This window comes from Eumetopias jubatus, unplaced genomic scaffold (genome assembly GCF_037043125.1).
Source record: "Eumetopias jubatus isolate StellerSeaLion01/CBP00866 unplaced genomic scaffold, mEumJub1_p1.0 scaffold_15, whole genome shotgun sequence".
In the NCBI taxonomy this organism is placed as follows: domain Eukaryota; kingdom Metazoa; phylum Chordata; class Mammalia; order Carnivora; family Otariidae; genus Eumetopias; species Eumetopias jubatus.
In genome coordinates, this window is record NW_028274821.1 from 90,746,736 (window position 1) to 90,762,651 (window position 15,916).

General features: G+C 55.9%; 1 protein-coding gene across 4 annotated transcripts in view; it reads left to right on the plus strand.

Moving 5' to 3' along the window:
* The first annotated feature begins 4,831 nt into the window (after positions 1-4,831).
* Positions 4,832-15,916, plus strand: part of NTNG2 (netrin G2) — a 66,932-nt gene continuing 55,847 nt past the window's right edge. For 3 of the 4 annotated variants that reach the window (XM_028090571.1, XM_028090573.1, XM_028090574.1), the window contains exons 1-3: positions 4,835-4,909; positions 8,680-8,810; positions 9,049-9,744. In XM_028090571.1, coding sequence (XP_027946372.1) covers positions 9,532-9,744 — 213 coding nt within the window. In that variant the 5' untranslated portion in view covers positions 4,835-4,909; positions 8,680-8,810; positions 9,049-9,531. Of the gene's footprint in view, positions 4,910-8,679; positions 8,811-9,048; positions 9,745-15,916 lie in introns of all 4 variants that reach the window. The other variant, XM_028090572.1, reaches the window with a different exon arrangement.

Consider the following 15,916-nt stretch of genomic DNA (forward strand, 5'->3'; position numbering starts at 1 on the left):
TTAGCTCATTAAATCCTTACACCAAGCCTAGGCATTGGATACCATTGTTATGCCCATTTTCCAGAGCAGACAACTGAGGCTTGGCAAGGTGAGTCCATTACCCAAGGTCACATAACTAGGAAATGGTGAGCAGGAGTGTGAGCCCAGGGCTGCTTGTCTCTGAAGCCTTGAATCCCAACCTTTATTATAGCATGTGCCCATTTAAGACCTGGAATTAACCCTCGAAGCTGACTGGTCATCCCATTTTACAGCAGATGAAACTGAGGCCCAGAGAAGGGAAGAGAGCAGCCCGGTTACAGAGCTGCTGCTGGAACCAGGCCTTCAACCCCCATTACTGCTCCCATTGATCCAGCAATTACTATGTGTGAGGTATGAAGCCCTTTGTGTGCATCATTGCATGTCAATTTTATAATAACCCTAGGAGGAAAGGTACTTTTGTCAATCCCATTTTTTGTTTGGGTAAACTGAGGCAGAGAGGGGCAGTAGTTTATGCAAGGTCACACAGCTAATTAACAGGAGAGGTAGGACTCCTACCCAGCAAGTCAAGCTCTAGAGCCCTCCTCCAGTGCCGCTGTGGTACCACCTCTCCACAGAGCCCAAGCCAGCTTTGCCCAGGAGCCTGGGTCCCGGGCAGACTTACCTGCCAGGGGAATGGGGTCTGCAGGGCCACCAGGGCATGGCCACCACCAGGCAAGGCAGGGTGCAGCAGGAGCCCCCAGATGGGAGAGCACTGCGTGAGCTACACTACCCAGGGAGATGCGCACGGAGCTGGCAAGCCCGGGCTGCCCCAAAACCATTAGCCCCCTGCCTCTGCAAAGAGAAGTTTATCCAACAAAATGCAGGCAAGCAAAGAACACGTTCAGCTTTATGTGTCTCTTGTTGTAGGCAGTGCACATCTTGGGAGATGTGTGGATGAAAGGCGCCATATAAAATGCAATCAATTATGAATCACCATTACTGAATTAATCACATGTATGATTAATACAGTAATAATAATTAATGGAAGTATGGTCTGGAGATTAGAGCGGGGAACTGGCAGGGAGGAGTCAGGGTGCTTCTTGAAGGCTCTGCCACTGCCTGATGGTGTCACCTTGGGGAAGGCCCTGGGCTTGGGTCTTGCTCCCTCTCTCCCCTGCCTTGGCTGTGGAAGTAAGGGGCCCAGGGATGGCTTGAACAAACCCCTGGATGGTCCTGGGCTAGTTCCCAGGATCTTACTACTCACAGCTGCATCGCAAACTGCTCAAGGTCAGAGGGACAAATCAAAATCTTGCTTTGGCATAACAGAGACCGGAGTGAAGGAGGCAAAGCGTGAAAACACGATGGGGGTGGTCTTGAGCTTACACTTGACTTTAATCAGTAGCTCATTTTATCTGTCTGTCCTTTTGTCTGTCTGCAGCAGGATTTGCCAGAGGGCCTGGACCTCATCTGCTACCTCTCATTGCAAAGCTACTAGATCATTTTTGCGTGTGACTTTATAATTTCCTATTACTCGTCTACCCCATCCATGCAGGTTTCCTCATTGTAAAGGAGTCAAGCAACACAGGAAGATCATGTATATAATAAAACACGTCATCCCCCCATCTCTCCTGTTCATACTTTGGTATCTTTATTTTATACATAGCCTTAAAAAAACATAGATGGAATAAAATTAAATGCATTGTTCTGCAGACGCTTTTTGATACTAAGATTTGACATACACAATTCAAATTAAAGCTGTGTCTCGGAGGCAAAACCCCACCCCGAGGAGGATGGTTGGGCTGCTCCCGAGAGGTGGGGGTCGGCAACAAGGATTTTCATTTTATTTCATTTTATTTTGGTGGGGGGAGAGGAGACTCATTAACACTTTCCAGCCCCTGGTGCTCAGCCTCGTTTCATTACTACCAGGAAAAGGTCATTTGTCATAAGGTACCTTGATGAAGTTTTAAAATGAACGTCCCTTGACCACCTGGTCCCTATACGGCCAGAATCCTATTTGTTTTCCATCTTTATAGTTCACTTGACAGGAGCTGGGTCTTCTGGATGCTGCCATCGGCTGCTGTCAGGATCATCGCAAAGGGACCACCTTCCTGGGCAAAACTCTCATTATGCAGATGGGGAAACTGAGGCTGACAGCCGGGAAGTGATGACCCCAGGCCACACACCTAGTTAGGGGCTGAACGGAGAAAAGCCCCATATCCCGACGCAGGTCAGTGCTCTTTCTACCATCCCATAATTTCCAGGGTCTGGCAATGGGGAGACCAGAAGATAGTTTCCGGACGGGTCCCTGAAAAAGTCTGTTGGCACCAGCTTGTTGGCAAGGCAGGAAGGACTGGGAAGAGCAGGGCTGGAGAGGTGTTGTAAACATTGTTTCCAGTGGCCCAGAGCTTTGCCTGTGGGTCACTTAAACCATAACAAGAGGATGCGTCCCAGGCCCCTCCACTGTATTTAGATGAACCACAAATTCGAATCATCTTCCTCCACGTCTTGTTGGCTGTTCCCCACAGCCTCTAGTGTCGGCGATGATGGAGGAGTAGGGTGTTTCCAGGGAATTGATGACCCCTCCTGGGGGCGACAGCAGGCTGAGGACCAACCTGGGTCATCACTCACTGTGCCTACACAGAAGCCCCATACTGTGCCTTTCACTGTTGCCTGCAGGCCTGGTGCCTAAAAGCCAAATGCTGAGATCTGTCCTCCACCTCTGAGGAGCTGCCTCCTGCTAGATGCTTTGAGGCCAGGGAGCAGGTGACCCGGGTTGGCATGGATCTGCTCCCCTAGACATCTTTGTGGGGTGAGCCCCTCTCCAGCGAGAGGGATCTGAGAGTGGGTATAGGAGGAGGCACTCGAAGGCCTTGTTCTGAACCCTCTGTGGAAAAGGAAAGATTCACATCTCACAAATGGGTAAACTGAGGCCCCGAAGCAATCTGTGCTGTGCCCCAAGTTAACCAGTAAGCCAGGCAGTGACAGAGTACCACCTGGGAGCCAGAGAGCCCTGCCTCCCAGGCCAGAGTCTCCCTTAGCTGTGTGACCTTGGGCAGCTACTGACCATCTCTAAGCTTCATCTATAACTTGGGACTTTGCTAACAGGAGTTAAGTCATGCGTCCATTGGGAAGAATCAGCGGCTGATGCACATAAACCAGTTTGCATGAAGCCTGGCATAAAACAGGTGTTCAATAAATGTTAAATTATTGTTACTGTTATTATTATTAAAGCAGATGACAGTCTCTAATTCTGCATCGTCTGCCTGCTTTGTGACAATAGCCGAAATGGTTTTCAGCAGTAAGGGCCCCCTCTTCAAGCCAAGGGGGGAACCAACAGCAGGAAAGGGTCAAGGTGGAGGTAAGTGGAGGCAGAGGGGTGGGGCCCTGAGGTGACCCATCCTGCTCCTGTTCCTGACACCCTCTGTGACCTTGGACCAGTCCGTCTCCCTCTCTGCCCTCGGGCTCTTTGTTCTCGATGCATCCAAATCGCAGGGCTGGCTGCCTGAGCACTGCAGTGAGAACCCACCCTGGAGGAGGCCAGGAGCACCTGAAATCCACATGTCCCCCCTGGAAGATGGAGGAAGCTCTCTGCACAGCCCTGGGAGACAGCACCGCAGGAAACCTCCAGGTGGGTTCAAGAGCCCAGGGCTGCCCAGTGTTGCCAACTCCTTGGCCTCTGCCCGGACCCCCTGCAGGAGTCCTCCCCGCTCCCCTCCTATGCTTGCCAGGAGTGAGGCCCCTCCTGCCCCCCTACTCTGCACTCCCTCCGGAGCTGGCTTGGCTTCATCAAAAGCAGGGCCCATCAGGGTGGAGGCGGCGATGTGTCAGCTGGTATTCAGGCTCTGGTTGTGCGCTCAGATCGCTCCCCCTCCCCATCTCCCCAAATCCACCCACCCACCCTTTTACCCACTGCTTGGGGCCTTCTGGGTGGCAGCACTTCACAGAGGGAGTCAGAGCGGCAGGCTTGAGCCCTTGGCTGTTGGGGGTGGGTGGACTGACTCATTTGGCCCCCTCCCTGGTGCCGATGGGGCAGCCCCCACACCCCTGGGCGCTGGCACCCCGTCAGGCCCCAGGGTTTTGGAAAAGGAAGCTGCAGCCCCGCGGCGCCTGACCCGTGCCGGCTGAGGATGCGCTCTGCGCGCACCGACCCGCCGGCCCCCGAGCCGGGAGGAGATGTTTAGGCAGCGACCCCCCAGAGCAGGCTCGCTCCCGCGGCCGCCTGCTGGGGCCACCCTGGCCGCGGGCCCGCCAGGACGCCCCTGCTGGCGGCGCCCCTCCCCGGGCCGTGGCGCGTCCCCCGAGTCTCGCAGTATTTCCTTCCTGCACCTTTAAGAAGACCGTTGCTCCGTGGTGGGATGGTGTGTTAAAGCCACACAGAGGAAGTTACGCAGCCCGGATCAGACCGAGAGATAAAAGCCCCGATGGTGATCGTGAGAGATGGCAAGAGGATTTAGCCTCGGCATTAACTTGGAGCGGAGTGCAGGGGGGCGGTGAAGCGCCCCGCCATCTGGCCCGCGCCGCGCCTGGGGGGATGCCCCGGCGCCCCGACGAGCAGCCGCGAAGCCCACCCGGGCGGGGGGCTGCCCGGTGCCCGCGCACCGGTCCTCTCCGAGCCGCCCAGGGGGCCCAAAAAGTTTGCACTTGTTAGAGGCGACCTCCCGCTCGGCCCGGGGCGGGCGATGCGGGCGGCGCGGGCGGCCCCCTCCCCCGGCCCGCGTCTCCGGGACGGCTGCGGGCGGCCCCCCCGGGGGCCGGAGGGCTCCCCAACCCCGATCTGACGGCCGCGGCGGCGGCGGCCACAGCGGCAGCGGGAGCGGCGCGGCGAGGAGCCGCGGCTCGCAGCCCTCCGGCCGGCGCCCCCACCCAGCGCCGGCCAGGGCAGGCGGAGTGCCCGCGGGCGGCGGTCCTCGGCCTCCCGGGTCTGCGCTCCGGGAAGCTGCTCCGAGCCGGGGTAAGGCGGGCGGGGAGAGCCGGCGGGCGCGCGGGGGGGAGAGCGGCTGCAGCTGTGCCAGCCTGGTTTCATTTTTAAAGGGCTTCGGTGACCATGCAAGCTTCCCCGGGGCCCGGGAGCCACTTAAAGCGGCCCAGCAAAGGCTCGGATGCAAAAGTTATTTGGTAGCTGCTGTTACTAGCGGAGGGCTGGAGTCGCCCGAGAGGGGTGTGTGAGTGTGCATTTGTGGGAGCATCTTAAAGGAAAAGCTTGTCTTTCCGGCTGGCTTTTTCCTACCAGGGTCTTTTTCCATCGTGTGTGTGAGCGCGCGCGTGTGTGTGTGTGCGCGCGCGCGCGCTCGTGTGTGTGTGTGTGTGTGTGTGTGTGTGTGTGTGTGGTGGGGATAGATGTTGCAAGAATGCGTGCCTGTGTTTGTGAAAAGAAAATTAACCCTTCTCTCGCGCTACTCCTCCACCCCAATTTAATCGCCACCATCGACAGCCACCCCCCGCCCCCTCTCTTCCTCGCATCCCATTCTCATCTCTCCGGAAACTGGGTCTGTGTGAGTTGCACAGAGAAACTCTTCGCCAGCCAGGCTGGAAACTTCTTTCCGTGCGGTGGAGGGGTGGGCTAATGGGGGAGGGCGATGAGCAGGGACCGGCTTGGGGACGTGTGGAGTGGAACCTGGAACAGGGCGGCGCGCAGACTGGGGGAGCGCAGGCAGCGGGAAGGCGGGAAGAGAACCGTGGGCTCGCGGGGTCCGCCCGCTCCGAGTAAGTTCCCCGCCCGGGCGGGGGGCGGCGGAGGCCGGGGCGCTGCTGGAAAGCGGCGCCGGGAAAAAGAAGGCAACTAATTCCCGGGCGCTTTGCTCGGTGTCTTCTAATTGAGGGAGGCGGTGCCAACGGAGGGGGCATCCTCGGTGCCGGAGGGGCCTTTATTAAAGGAGTGCTTATTAATTGCTGCCGGGCCTTGCACTCAACTTGGGAAAGACAAAACGCAACTGCGGAACTGGGGGGGCACGCCCGTGTGCGATGCACGCCCCTGTGCAGCCCACCCAAAGCTCGAACTCCACCCCGACCCCTCGGCCCAGCCAGGACCGACCCCCCATCCCCCGCGCCCAGCCGAGGCCTCTTTCTCGCGCCCCACCCCCCAGCCCTCAACTTTTCGGGGCTCCCCGGCAGCCAAGAGGCCGTGGGGGACGCCGGGAGCTGAGAGGGCTGCTGTTCCAGGGCTGGGGGGCACCCGGGTCGCGGGTAGCTAAGCCAGCGGTGCCCGGAGCACCCCCGGGGACCCGGCCCGGGGTGGAGGGCGGGAAGGTGACCGGCCGCAGCGGGCTCCCCTTTCCTTCCTAGCCCTCGGGCACTACCCCCTTGAAGGCAGATCTCACTCAGCCCGGCTGCCCCCGATGGGAAGGGAGAGGGAACCGCGGGTGGGCAGCCCCGGGTACCCCTCCTCCAGTGCCCTCCAGGGGCCCCGCGCCCACAGCGCCAAGTTTCCCACGAGGCGAGGGCGCAGCCGGCAACTCCGGGAGGAGCCTCCTCCGAGCCCAGCCAGCTCCGAGAGGCGCTAATTCAATAAGACAGAGAAATCGGAGTTCAGAAATCCTGGTAAAATCTAATTTTCGGGTTTTAATACCCTGGCTATCAGCCCCCCCTCGGTTCCTGAGGACTCAAAAGAAATAAAGCGCATTGATTCTATTTGTTTCTGGGAGCTGCAGTTTCTTAATAATATCAGGTGAAGATTTATTTTCCAAGGAGAAAACGATCCACCGGGATACAACCTCTTACTCTGAAATTTCCCTGGCTGGCTTCTCACTCCCGGCTTTCCGCCTCGTTATTCCGGACACTCTTGCTTCTCTCCTCCCTCCTTGTTTGTGTGTGTGAGTGTGTGTGTGTGTGTGTGTGTGTGTGTGTGTGTGTGTGTGTGTTGTTTTTTTGTTTTTCTTTTTGGCAGAAGCCGACTGTAATATTCCCTTGCTGAGCTCACAATTCTCCCTATAATACCAGCAACGCCCCGTTGATTGACTAGTTGTAAACACATTTGTTACCCCGCCCCCAGCAGATTGGGTTGTTCTTGGCTACCCCCCAACACCCCATTTTCCAGGGAATGGGCGGCATTTAAACCAAAAGAACTGCAAAGATCTTCGAGTTGCTCCGCACTTGGCTCTCCGTGGTCTCCCGGCCTCCCGGCCTCGCTGCCTCCCCCCGCCCGTGAGTCGGACAGCGCGGTCCAACCCCCCACCCCCACCCCACCCCGGAGCAGCCGCTGGTCCTGCAGATGAAGGAAGCCCACAGCCAGCGCCCGGGTGTCGCCTCCCGTCAGGAGCTCCCTACCTGTTAGTGAACAGTTGGGAGTCCTCGGCTGGAAGAATTAATTAGGGACCTGCTGTTTTCTGGGCAGCTCGAAGCTTGGGTAAAGGCATCCAAACCTTTGCCGGCCGCGCTATTTTATTTTTACTACATTTTCTCAGGTTGTAAAAATAGTCGCCAGGCGGGTTCTTTCTGAGAGTTTCTAGAAAGGAGCCCATTCAAGGCCAGGCAGGTTCTATAACAGGTTTCTCTTTAAACAGCCAGAGGTGAGCAGTGAAAATGTGGTCCCCCCTCGGCTCCTCATTCATCTCCATCAAGAGCCCTTCAGCCAGAGAAAGGGGGCAGGGGTGGCATTAATGCAGATTTATGATTCCTTCCCCCCCCCCACTGACCAGGAGCATGGGGCACTGGCTGGGGGCTTCTTCGGGCAGCCCAGGTGAGGGGCCAGCCCCCTCTGGACAATGTCCACTTCCCTGGTTTGTCATTTTTGGCAGCAGTGTGTTTGTGTCTGGGGGGAGAATGGGTTTCATGGAAACGTGATTAACTCTTCAGGGACTCATCCGTGTACAATGTGGCCCAAGAAGGTGTCAGGTGAGAATCATGCTGAGGTTAGCAGCAATGCCGAAGCAGTTTGGGGATTAAGAGGCAATAATCATAGGTATAATAATCAGAATAATTAATAACGCGGGTGCTTCTTCTGTGACTCATTGCATAACCTTTGCCCTATTGGCAGTATTTTTGGCCAGGATCCCACACTGGCTGCACTCAGATTCTCCTGGTGAGGTATCCAGTGTCTGGGAACACACCACATTACTGGAGTCATGTTTTCTGCAAAGTAACATTTGTCTCAGTTATAGCTATTTGGGCTCTTAAATAATTATCAGTAGCTTAAAATAGTAAAGCAATAATCATAATAGGGACTCATTTATAGACACACCCTCCAAAGATGATTGCAAAATTTTGGCCTTGATCAGAAAAATCTAATATGACAAACCATCGTCACTCCTGCGGAAGTCCTCACTGTCCCTAGTTTCTTAGCGTTGAAAATTAAATTGACCATTGCAGAATTTGGGGAGAGATTTATCAGCACCCGGTTCTTACTTGTTGGCCCCCACTCGGATCTATACCTGTCTGTACAGGCTCGTCGGCTCCTATGGTGAGAGCTTTGGCATTTTGACTTTTTGGTCACGGTATTTAAAGCCACCGCTCAATCTTGACCCCTGAGCATGTCCTGGGAAGTCGGTGACCCCAAGCAGGGGCACTTCTGCTGCCCTAACACCCCCAGAAAAGAGGGGGAGAAAAGCGAGTCACCTTTTAAATAATGTGCCCAATCTCCAAATGTGCAACTCTGATATTAATAAAAATAACCCAGTTTTCTCGGGAGACCTTGCTAATGCAGCCTCATCTTTTGCACATTTTGCCAGAGAGCTTTTGTTCTTATACATCTTTATCGTCCCCCCTTCTCTTTTTAATTTGTTGCAGGTGTTGTTGCTAATGAGCTCTCTCTCCTCCCCTCTTACAATGAAAGACAAGCCAGCCCCGGGGTACCTGGATGGATTGAGAGCCGAAGTGTCAGAAACTTCATAATAAGTTGCCGATGGCTACCAGCCAAGGTCAGCTGGCCCCCATTAGTGCCTGTCCCCACAAAGCAGAGCCAAATAAGCTTCTCCCCAGTTAAAAACCTCAGTCGCTTTTTTATGTTGCAGTCCAGCCACACAATTGTTGTCACTTTAAGCCCACATGAAAAGAAATCTCTTTTATTGGTCTGAGATGCCAGCCCAGTCCCATAGAGGGAACATGTTTCCAGCTAACACGTACACCTCCTGATTTTATTTTATCTTTACAATGCAGGCTGGAGGGTTGTTTTGCAGTTGTGTTGAGCACATCACACATTCAGGGCCCTTTAAAGACCTGGATTGATTGGAAGGACAAAAATTAAAAGCAATCTGATCCGGCCTCATGCCAGATCCCTGAGGATTTGCTCCCTATCCCATTTCCATCCACTGTCACAATTTGAGAGCCTGCCTGATTTGATCAGATTCACCTCTGGGAGAGGTGCAATGCCAAGGTTAGGAGGACATGAAGTTATGGGCAACTTTTTGATCTGCCCATCAGCAGTCTGAGAAACGCTGGCTCTGAGTTTTCCAAGTCAGCCTTTGGGAAGAAACAAGTTCCTCGCTCTTTGCAACCCGGCCGTGTTCGAGTCCCTGGGACATCCAGCCACTGTTGCCTGGTAGATGTGGCACTTTCCATGCTGAGGCCGAGAGTCCCGCCTGACCCCGTTGCTGCCTCTCCAGGGCCTCTCCGGGCCACGCCCCTGCGGACTGCGCAGCCATGCTGCACCTGCTTGCACTTTTCCTGCACTGCCTCCCACTGGCCTCTGGGGACTACGACATCTGCAAATCCTGGGTGACCACGGATGAGGGCCCCACCTGGGAGTTCTACGCCTGCCAGCCCAAGGTGATGCGGCTGAAGGACTACGTCAAGGTGAAGGTGGAGCCCTCAGGCATCACGTGCGGAGACCCCCCTGAGAGATTCTGCTCCCATGTAAGTCAACACCCCCCTCACTGCTGTTCTGTTTGCTCAGGCCAAGGGGGAGGGGGTCTGGGACACACTCTGGTGATGGCTGAGCAGAATGGGAGGACCAGATGCAAGGTTGACTTTCCCGCATCTCAGATTGGGAGCAGATGGCTGTCCCACCTTGGAGCAGTGCCAAAGCAAAGGCCACCCCCAGGGCTCTGCGGTCATGTGGCGTCATTCTCTGGGATGGGTACCTTCTTGACCAGCTGACCACCAGATCGTTTTCTCTTGGGAAGACCATGGTAGTGATAGTTCCTGGGCCGGCTGGCACAGACAGGCCCCGCCTCTGTAGTCAGGAAGTCAGCATCCTGGGTGAGGGAGCAGGGCACTCTCTGCAATGTTGCACTCTGTTCATCCCTTCTGTGGGACCACGTCCTATCCCACCTGATCCAATCCAGCAGACGGTTTTGCCACGTCAGCGTATGCCACGCACCAACCTGGAACTCTGCGGGGGAAGGTTTGATGGATGTGCAGGGGGGGATTCATAAGGGTGGAAGGAGAGAGTCAGACCAGAATGGATGGTGTGGCTGGCTCTCTTTTCAACCCCACCCCTATGTGCAGTGACTACAGCCACTGGCTAAGTCAGGGGGATGGCGGCTGCTCAGGGGTTGTCACTTGAGCCCTTAATTAGAGAAGGATGGGGTCTTAGAGCCATGGACTACTTCAGTAGTCAGTGTTACCAACAACAACAGTGGTCATAATAGCCAGGACCATTCACGGGAGCCCCTTGCATGTGGGCTAAGAGCTTGCTATGCAAGTCCCCCGTCAGCTCAGCCAGGCTGATTCTCTGGTGTATAAAGGAGTTTGGGGGGTGGGCTCTGAACCAGTGGCAGCTTGGGGCCTCTATTCCACCGTCTGTAAAATGGGCATTATAGGGGCAAGTGAGCTGATTCACACATGTAAAATGTGGAGTAGGGCCTGACACATAGCAAGTGCCCCATAGATGGTAGCTCTTGTCATTCTTGTTGTACAGATGGAGAAACTGAGGCTCAAAGTCCCACCAGGAAGTGGTAAAGCTGTGATTCAAGTGTCTGGCTCCAAAGTCACTGAGCTAAGCTGCCTGCCGAGAGAGGCCTTCCCACTTGGCAGTGCCTTTGACCCCCCACCCCCACGCCTGTGCCCGGCAGGAGGCTGGGCTGAGCAGCCAGGCTGCAGGAGCTGATGGGAGGGGCTCATTGTCATCTTTGGGGTAGCTGCTGTCTCCATGTGTCCTTGAGGGAACCTCCGGGTCTCTGGGCTTATGACTGGACTGAGCAGGTATCCCCATGGGGCTCCTGAGGACACCTCAGGCCCATGGGGAGCTGCATTCCTATCACAGAGCAGTCAGCCTGGGAAGGTAGCTTCCCGCTTGGACAGTCAGCAGTCAGTCGTGAGGCTGTCACTGTGGATGGTGGCTGGGCCGAGAGAGCCAGCTGGGGAGGGAGGGAGGGAGGGAACACAGGGCTGGGAGAGGGGGGTTGCTGGATAGCTCCTGGGGACCACTGCACTGGGGATCCCAGGGCCTCACTGGCTCAGGGATGAGCAAGGGGGTTAGCTCCTGAAGGTCAGGGGCAAGGCCAGGCTGGGGGGGGGAGTGGAGCCCAGGTCTGAGCCTGAACATTAGGCTGGCAACCCAGCCCAGCTCATGCAAAGATTTCTCTACACATTCCCTGAACCATCAACTTCTGCCTCTCATATTAGAGTCTTGACTGTATTCCTTCTCTTAAATATTAATCATTGCCTTAATGTACTGGGGGGGAAGGGTGTGGGACAGGGCAGCTAAATCATAATTCATTGGACCAGCTTCTGGTCAAGGTCTTGAGGGGTGGCGATGGTCATCAGATGCAAGTCTGAGGCCCTCTCCTGGCCAAAGCTGGCTCAGGATGCCCTTAGCTCTGGACCTCTGCCCTGCCCCCACCCACTCTCACAGGGAGGACCCAGGGCAGCTGCCAGGGTGGGGTGGTCACCACCCCCCAATCCTAAGGCTGCCCCACCTGCCCAGGTAGGTGTCATTGAGCACTGGGGTCTGGGAGGAGCTGGGACCCCTTCTCTCCTGGGAAGACAGGAGAAGAGTAGCGTCTTCAACATCTCCCGCATAGGTGTGTCCTCAGTGTCTCCACACCTGTCTGATGGACTTAAATATTTCATTACAGGCTGCCATCCCGCTCTGCCTTTGATTACAAATGTGCGGCCAACAAGAATGGGGACTGTGCCTGGCAGGCGGAGGGGGGGGCTGGCTTCTGCAGGGAGCGGGGGGGGGGGTCACATCCAGATAGATTCAAACCCCCGCGCAGGCTCCCCTGAGCAGGTCCTGTGTGGGCCTCGTTTAATCATCTCTAGGATGCTCTGAGGTGGGCAGTGTTCTAATCCTGTTTTAGGGATTAGACGGGGTTGCCTAAATCCTGCCAAGGTCACTCAGTTTCAAAGGCAGTTGAGGGGGGGCGGGCAACTGATCTTCAGCCAGAGCCTGTGCTTACTCACCAGGCGGCTCGGCCTCCCCTCTCTGAGCTTCAGTCCCCTCCCCTGTAAAGGATAATACTGTATGCGGGGCAAAGGGCGGGCCAGGGGGAGCGACCTGGCACACAGTAGGTGCTCAATGTGCAGTGGGTGTTATGAGCTTATTATTATTGTTAGAACGCCCTCAGCCGTGTCCCTGGCTTTGCTTCTTTGCCTCTGTCCAGCCTGGAGGACGCCACGCCCTGTATTTCTAGTCTCTGGGCAGCAGGCCTACCGTTGGTTGGTCCGGGAGCTCGGACTCCTGCAGGCATGGTCGGCGGTGTGAACCACCAGGGGGCGCCCTAATGGTAGCCAGCCACCCACTGACCTGTTAGCTGGGCCAGTGCCCAGTGGGTCCCTGTGGCGACTGCTGGACCTGTCCCCACATCCAGCCAACGGGAGTGTGAGCCCTGGAGCACCCCCAGGGTGCAAGGGGGGCCACGAAGCAGCCACCATTTTCGGGGTTCAGGGTGCAGACCCTCCCTCCCGCCAGGCTTCCCCGTCCTTCCACAAGGCCACCTGAGAACTGAATTGTAAATTCCAGCCTGGCGAGGAAGGGGAGGGAGGAGAAGACCAAGATAAATGAATAAATAAAAACCTATCGGCTCTAAATGCACAATGAGAATTAATAGGGATGAGCTCTCCACCAAGGATCCGAGGGCAAGGGCAAAATTTCAATGAGGACTGCAGGAAAGGACAGGCAGCCCTCCACCCTCCATTCTGGGCCACGCTGCAGGGCCCAGGGGGGCGGGGGAGGTGGTACCCACAGAGGCTTCTCAACCCCTGGGCTGTTGGGTGTGGGGAGCAGCCCCACAGTGCCCCAAAACACTCTCCTTGTGCCTCTGGAGACAAAAGCTAACCCTTGAGTCTCAGGAGAGGGATGGTGAGGAAGGGGGATGGTGGGGAAGAGAGAGGGGTCGGGGTGCTGGCCACAGACCAGGCAGGTAGTGTTTAAAGTGATCCGACAGGTCCCCCCTTGCTATGGAAAGTGTAGTCCTTGGACTCACCTTGTTAAAAATGCAGAATCCCAGGCCCAGCCCCAGACTGCTGAGTCAGAAACTGCATTTTAACAAGCGATCCAGGCGATTCAGAGGCATGCAGGGTAGGGTCTGAGAAACAGCTGCCCTATTTAATTGCTTGGTGGTGGGTGTAGCCCGTGGCTGATGATCCCGGGGGATCTTTGTGGGTTACGTGGTGAGTCCCTGTGGAAGGAGATGGTGAGGAGCAGGAGGCCTGGGAGTGAGGGGTGGCGCTGGGAGCTGACGTCCCTGAGACCCTCTGGAAGCTTCCACAGAGAGGCTGTGGGTATCCTCTCTAGAAAACACAGACCTGGGGTCTGAGGACCCAAGCCCCCATCTCAGCTCTGCCATTCTCAAGCGGGGTGATCTGGGGCAAGTCCTTTAGATTCTCTGAACCTCAGGTTCCTCATCTGTAACCGGGGGGGGGGGGGGCAATCGTGGCCACCGTGCCCGCCCCACCAGCTTCCTGAGAGAAGGAAATGCTTCTCTGAGAATATCTAGAAGTGCTTGAAGAGAGTGAGTTCTGTTCTAGCGTCAAGCTTTGATATGAGCGTTAATCCAGTCTTGATCCTCTTGATTTTGAAATAGATGGACATTAAACTTTTTATCCAAGGAGACTTTACATGCACAGGAGCCTTGGTCTTGGGCTTGACAGGGAAATCAAGAAAAGGCCGTGAAGGTGTGTCTTTGAGCACCCTTCTTCCTCAGCACCTGCTTTACCTTCTCTGTGTCTCAGTTTACCTAAATGCAGACAGAGCTCATGGCCCTATCTCCCCACCCAAGGGGACGGTTGGGCTGACTGAGACAGACGGCAAGTGGATCCTTGAGTCCGCGAGCCCATCCTCACCGTGACATTGAACACCACATGTAGAATCAAGGTCATAGATGTCCTGCCTCCTGCCTGACCTCAATGTTCACGAAATGTTCCCACCAAGGAGTGCCAAGCTGATGGCCCGCTGGCTCAGGCTTCCTTCCCCCTGTGTTCCTGGCCCCCAAACCCGAAGGGGAGAGCATGCGGCACACCTCTCCCCCGCCCCCTCCTGTCCTCAAGGAGAGAGCATGGCAGATGTTACCGACATACACTACTAACAAGGTGTGGGGAGACAGAGCTGACGTGGTGGGAGCCCCCGAGGGATGCAGGCCCATCACTCCGGCTGACCGTGCGTGCTCCAGCCCGCCACGCTTCTCACCTCCTCGCCCTTGCCTGGGCCGCCTCCTCTACCCGGAATGTCTTCCCTTGCTTCCTTCATTTCCAAGGCTTCCACATTTACCTGGAAAACCCCAGCTCAGTTTTCAAGGTTCAGGTTGGAACCCACCTCCTCCAGGAGGCTCTCCCTGATTCCTTAACCCAGGTGGGTAGAAGGCCCCCATCTGGTCACATCCCTGTCATTGAGCTCACTGACGTTGGCTTGGTGGTTTAGGGCTCGGGTCCTAGGGGCAGAGAGACAGAGGTTAGAACCCCGTGCTGTGTGACCTTTGGCGTGAGGCTTAACCTCTCTGAGCCTTATTTCCTCAAATGGCTGCTATTAATAGGATATGCAATCACGACTGTCATGAGTACAGCGCCTGGCATATGACCAATGCTCATTCATGCGGGCTGTTGTGCTCCTGGTGTTTGCTTTTGCCTTGGACTGTGAGCTCCTGAGACAGTAGGGCTGTCTCATCTTTCCGTCCCCAGCACGTCCCTCTTGGCTCAGTCAGTGCGAGGTAAGTGTTTAATGAACAAATGGTTGGGCCAGTGGAAGGTCGGTGTGATCCGGGAAGACTTCTCAGAGGAGAAGAGATTAGAACTGAATCTTACAGGAAGAACTAGGGTTTCGATCAGGGCAGAGGAAGCACCAAAAGCTCCTGCGTGTTTCCATCGGAGTCCCTGGTTCGTGGGATTTGCGATCGGATAACACCAGGAGGTCTGCACAGCTCTGTCCTTAAGTAGGAAGCGACTTTAGAACCTGAGCTTCACCCAACCCTTAGTTAAGGCAGCTCATTCTGTTGAAACGCCGGAGGCAGGGCCCAGCTCAGGACAAGAATAGTTCCATGCATGACATCTCGTTGCACAGTGAAGTCTCCTTCCTGGGGAGCAGACGAGTGATAGGCCCCGGGCAGTGCTGCTGGGAGGTCAGCGCCCCCACGCGTGAGATCCTTGCCCCTTACTTTTCTTAAGGGAATGGTTTTGGGTCCAGACACCCCATGGAGGGTGGGCACAGTGCAACTGGAGTGCAGTGGGGAGGGGAGAGGGCCCGGAGAGAACAGCTTTCCAAAGGGTGTGAGAAGTTCTAGAACTTTCCAGTGTACACATCCCTGCCTTCCCCAAGCTCATCTTCCTCTTCCATCTCTACACTCTCCAGCCTTGGTTTTTCATATATTTGCATGTTTCTCCTGCATTGCATGTATTATCACCAGCTGCCTCAAACCCCTGTGCGGGGAGGAAGGGGATGGACAGGTGGACAGACAGGCAGACGGGCAGGCTACCCCCGCTGTGGAGGAGAACTTGGGATCCGGGAAGGGGCAAATGCGAGCTGCAGTTATCCCGTCCCTCTGGGCTGTGGGACTTGGGCTAAGTCCCCTGTGCTCCGAGGCTCGATTTTCTCATCTGAACATTGGGATGGCAGCAACCACAGGCTCAGAGGAAGGCTGACAGATGAGGT